General features: G+C 32.2%; 1 protein-coding gene across 1 annotated transcript; it reads left to right on the plus strand.

Annotated features, from left to right (window-relative positions):
* The first annotated feature begins 3,060 nt into the window (after positions 1–3,060).
* Positions 3,061–4,832, plus strand: LOC145068734 (putative xyloglucan endotransglucosylase/hydrolase protein 26). The gene is made up of 4 exons (XM_079015735.1): positions 3,061–3,290; positions 3,448–3,548; positions 4,040–4,233; positions 4,341–4,832. Exons 1-4 carry the CDS (start codon positions 3,122–3,124, stop codon positions 4,747–4,749), a joined length of 873 nt encoding a protein of 290 aa, XP_078871861.1. The 5' UTR covers positions 3,061–3,121; the 3' UTR covers positions 4,750–4,832.
* Positions 4,833–5,549: the final 717 nt, after the last annotated feature.

The following is a 5,549-nucleotide window of genomic DNA, read 5'->3' on the forward strand; positions in this document are numbered from 1 at the left end:
ATGCTCTGGTATGTATTTGTACATGATCATAGCTTTATTATGAAACTATGGAACAATGGTACACAATTCATTGTTGACATTTACCAAAAGTCACAGACAACTTTTTCCTAGAGAAAGAAAAGAATTGTGTGAATGAAACTATGCAACATGGTATGTATTCATATTAATTAACTAGGTGTCAGACCTATGTATTACATGGGTTCAATTAAAAAAAATTAAATATAAAATTTTAACAATTTGAAAAGTTTGAATTTATAAGAAAAATAAGAAATTTTTTGAATTATTAAAATTAATGAGACTTTAATGTATTGGATACATTACATATATAAACCCTTTCTAATAAATACCTTACATATTAAATGTGGAATTTTAATTTAATAAAATAAAAAATACAATAAAATGACAAGTGGAAAATAAAAAATTTAAAAATATTAGAAAATAACATGTGTCCAAATAAAGGAGAAGATGACATGTGACAAAAAAACATTCATTTATTAAGGAGTATTTAAAAAAAAAATTGACCGTTCACGGTCTAGGATTTTGATTGGTTGATTCTTCTGTTGAACTACATTATCATTGCAATGAGATGCCACAAAAAGAGAGAGGGTGTGCTAGGGCTATTAACATCATTGTGGAGGTGCCACGTCGGCTCCTCCATGACATTATTGACCCACACCGTATGGCCTTAACCGGGAAATCAGTATGTAATCATACTTGGCATCCAACATAACATCTATTGCAGCAACATTTGTACATGTGTTTGCCTAACGTTCGCATGAAATTTGTTTAATTCCAATATTATAATTATAACTATTATTAATGATATGATTATAATCAAAGGATAATAGGGTTTGCTTGTGAAGTTGACGGGGAAATTGTGATTACGATGGAAACGATCATCCCCTTTGGATGCTAAAGGGCAACACAAATATAGGTACGGTAAAGATGATGAGGGTCATTTACATCCAGGTTTGGAGGGACAATTTTGTTCGTGGGTTCCCCATCATCTTCATAAACCTTAATTTCATTGGTTCACATTATTATTATTATTATTATTAAGTTTAACAAAATTTACATAGACGTGGACACAATATTTACAAATTTTGTCCCATTGTATGACACATAGGATTACATATATGCTACACGACTGAAATCAACTCCAATAACGCGATAGAAATACTGAAATAGTTTGTTTTTCTATTTAATATATTTAAAAGATAACCATGACCACTAAGCTTTTGGTCTAGCGTTGTGGTTAAATGTCTTCCCTCCAGGAAAGGAGGCGACATTTATGGAATCTAAGAATTAATTAGAAGGGTCTTATTAAATTTTTTTGAAACAGCAAACTATCATATTTCTAATCTAATTCTAAACACTACCTATATCTCCAAATGAGACTTGAACTTATAACCTCTCACACTCATTACCGCTAGGCCAAAAGCTTTTTTGCATGTACCATAAACACCTCAAACATACCATAAACACCCTAATTAATAAAAAATTCAACAATATTTTTTTAATTGAACACCATGTTTTTTCTTGAAGTATGTATACTTCGAACCAAATAAAGGTTATCCCCTACACTAATCAAGACATTAGGCCCACTTTTGCATGTTGCTAAATTAACACTCCTTAATATTTTTATAAAAAGTCAACATATAACTATTTATAACTTATTTTTTTGAAAAACAATACAAATTCAACCAATAAAAATACCTTATAAATCAAATAGGATGTCTATATGAAAAAATAAGATGTCTTTTTAGCTAACTTAACCTTTTATTTTTCTTAAAGTCAGTATATATTTTGTCACGTTCTTTTATTTGCCATAAGGTATAATTTATCTTGTTTTTGTTATAATAAAGTGACATGTATGCATACGTTTTTATGTAATAATAATAATAATAATAATCATAAGTATTAAACAACAATAAATGATAAATGTATTAAGTATACTTTCTGAAAATTCTAGTAATATAATTAAACAAAATAAATAAAAATAATAAATATAATTTTTTATTTATTATAATAAAAATAAAATAAATAGCTTTATATAATATTAAAACTGAGGGATATAACTAGACTTTATGATGGATATAAATAGACTAGTCATTATTTAATTAGGGTGATTGTTTTTCTAGTAAAGGCTAGGAATTTGGGGTGCACTCCTAATTAGAATGTATGTGAAGTGCTGTTCTAAAGAAACTCGCTTAAAGAATAAATTGACATATATTTCATTTATGACATTGACCCTTAATATAACCATAGCATAGTTGTTTTTTAAGGCATAAGATAGTTATTAATTACTGTTCTAAAACAACATATTAACAATTCTTTCTTTTAATAAAAAGTAGGAAGTCGTTTCTTACTTTGTGACGTAATATCCTCCCATTTTGGCCTTTTATCTGATTTGATTATCCGGAATTTAGCCCAACTTTTTTCCCTTTCATCCGCTGTTTACAATTCACAGCTGGCTAATAAACGTATTGTTCTTAGTCCTATGCACGTACTTTTCTCCTCAAACTTGAGCTCCCTCCCTCTCGTATTTTTCTTTTTCTGTTCCATTTTCTTTTTGTGGTATAACAGATTTAATCAAGTAACAGATATGACATACAGAAGTCTAATATGATCCTTAACAAGTCATATAAACCAAATTATACATCAAATAAACAGAGCTCATTGACTGTTTGAATTAGATATATGTGTGTTGATACTGTTTGAAGTTTAAGACTATATATGGGGGCAAAGATCAGATTCGCATTTCAGTAACTTTATTCATGTAAAAAAAACGATTAATCTAAAAGGTAGAATTTATTTATATCCTTGTAGACATATCAGTTGTATGATTTGTAGAATCTCATTTAATGATAGTGCTTCTAAAATCAGCAATCATGTACAATCCTTAGGTAATATTAAATGAAAGACAAGGTCAAAAAAATATAAAATATCTTGAAAGAAAAAGTAATGGGGCAAGGGTCATCATGCCAGAGAATATACGTATACTAGACAAAGGCTTTATAAGATTTCAAGAATCAATTATTAAAAAGAGCATTGTCTGTGCAAACTACATATAAAAGTAGAAAATCATAATACATGATCACATATATTCTTCGTAGTTGAGATGAGAAGCTTCCAGGCTTTAGTTGCAGTTGCATTTATCTCACTAACTGCTTTCCAACCATGCCTTGTCCATGGAAACTCTTACAATGACATGTCCTTCAACTGGGGTGCCAAGCATTCATATAATTTTAGCAATGGTGATCTTAGTCTTGTTCTGGATCGTGTTTCAGGTACATATCATTCATCTTCACTTTCATGTTTACTTTTTTTATTTTGAAACACTCAATGCAAATCCATTTGGCTCATAAAAAGTCAAACCCAGATGCTAATTTTCTCCTGCGAGTAGCATAATTTATACAATGATTACTGATCTAACTCCAATTACAGGATCTGGTGTTCAATCACACAACACATTCCTTTATGGAAGCATTGAGATGCTAATCAAGTTAGTTCCAGGCAACTCTGCGGGAACTGTCACAGCATTTTATGTATGTGCGATAACTAGAAAGATACAAGGGATGCAATAGGGATAAATGCAAGAAATACCAACGTCCTTTTATTTATTTGTCATATAGCATCCAACTTCATGTCTTCCTATACAACATTGTACTTTGAAAAATCTTCCAAATTATAGCAATATCATCCGGATACAAATCAATTTTCATTGCTTTAGTTGGTACATTTTCCAAAGTACAATGTCCTTGATAAGAAAAAAAAAATCGAAACTACAAAGCTATAATTGGATACAAGACTACATTTGTCAAAGTACAAATCGTTAATAAGAATAAAAAGTTGAAAGTAGAATATTGTTATTACAAAGAAAAAAAGTAGGATGTTATAATAAACAGGACGTTGCTATTTTCTTGTATTTAGCCTTAAGTAGTTGTAATCAATGTTTAAAACCCCACCCACAACACGTACAACACACACATACACATACTTAACATGCTAACTACTCTTTTATGTGGAATCATTGCAGCTTTCCTCTACTGGAAACTATCATGATGAGATCGACTTTGAGTTCTTAGGAAACTCATCAGGACAACCTTACACCATGCACACAAACATCTTTCTCCAAGGAAAAGCAAATAGGGAGCAGGAGTTCACCTTTTGGTTTGATCCAACTGCCGATTTCCACAACTATACCATTCACTGGAACCCTAACGCAGTAGTGTAAGTTTACTAAAATAAGCACCTATTAATTAACTTAGTTTTTGCAATAAACGCTTAGTTTACAGACTAGAAGTTACTAAAAGGTTAGATCATGACAATAAATGCAGGTGGTATGTTGATAGTATACCCATTAGGGTTTTCAGAAACTACAGAAGCGAAGGAATTGGATTCCCAGACCAACAAGGAATGAAGGTGTATTCTAGTTTGTGGAATGGAGATAACTGGGCAACAAGAGGTGGGCTGGTCAAAATCGACTGGACATGTGCACCTTTCATGGCATCTTTCCGAAAATTCAGTGCAAGAGCTTGCAAGTGGAACGGACCCCTTAGCATTATCCAGTGTACCTACCCTACCCCAGCGAACTGGTGGACCTCCAATGTCTACAAGCAACTAAGTTCAGATCAGCAGGTCAATCTCAAATGGGTTAGAGATAACTACATGGTGTATAACTACTGCACAGATCACTGGCGTTTTAAGGGGAAGATGGCGCCTGAATGTTATAAGCCACAATACTAAGAGAAACAAGATATTCTTTCACAATTACACCACAATTCATTTTCCAGTCTTAGCTTAAAATTAACTTGGTTTTCCTTTTTAAAGTTTGGTATTAAACTGTCTGCCCTTTGCATTCCATTATAGATGTATATATAGGAGAAGTATGAAGAATCTGAAATCAAAATGGGATTGAACCCTAACAAATATAAAAAGATAATTACAAAAGATTACAATGCTAGCCAGTCTAATAGATAAGTATTAATATTCCCCCCCCCCCCCCCCCCCCCCCGGCGTGCTCAAACTAGGGGTAGATTTTTGGTGAATATGTTTGCACATTGATACAGTGAAGGAATGTGAAGTACATGAAAGAACATGATTGAGAGCAACTTTTTCTCGAACAAAATGGATATCTATCTTAATATGTTTTGTCGGTTTGGTGTTGAACAAAATTATTGGTGAGATAAACAATTGACACATTGCCTCGATAAATGAGAATGGTCAAACATATGGTCAGTGAAGTTCAAGAAGTAGATAGTAGCACCAACAACTTTCTGCAAAAACGTTAGCAAAGCCTCAATATTCCACCTCAAACCCTCAAGTGGGAGTAGTAAGTTCTCGTTCGGTGGATAATGAGACTAATTTGTCTCCCAAAAATACACAATACGTGTTGGTAATTTTAGTATTATCAACATATTTTAGTATAGCTATAATTACTGTCAAGATTGGTTGCGTTCAGCTTACTATTCGAGACTGAAGGTGTGGAGTGCACACACGGAGTGTTAAATGTGGAATTGGGTATATATGGGTCCTTTGCCCCTAGG

The sequence above is a fragment of the Lactuca serriola genome, chromosome 8 (assembly GCF_051521515.1).
Source record: "Lactuca serriola cultivar US96UC23 chromosome 8, Lser_US96UC23_V15, whole genome shotgun sequence".
Taxonomy (NCBI): Eukaryota; Viridiplantae; Streptophyta; class Magnoliopsida; order Asterales; family Asteraceae; genus Lactuca; species Lactuca serriola.

Bases quoted from the DNA above. Each gene is read 5' to 3' on its own strand.
- LOC145068734 (XM_079015735.1), top strand. From the start codon at position 3,122: ATGAGAAGCTTCCAGGCTTTAGTTGCAGTTGCATTTATCTCACTAACT. The intron at 3,549-4,039 runs GTATGTGCGATA...GAATCATTGCAG, and splicing joins GAACTGTCACAGCATTTTAT to CTTTCCTCTACTGGAAACTA. The intron at 4,234-4,340 runs GTAAGTTTACTA...CAATAAATGCAG, and splicing joins TGGAACCCTAACGCAGTAGT to GTGGTATGTTGATAGTATAC.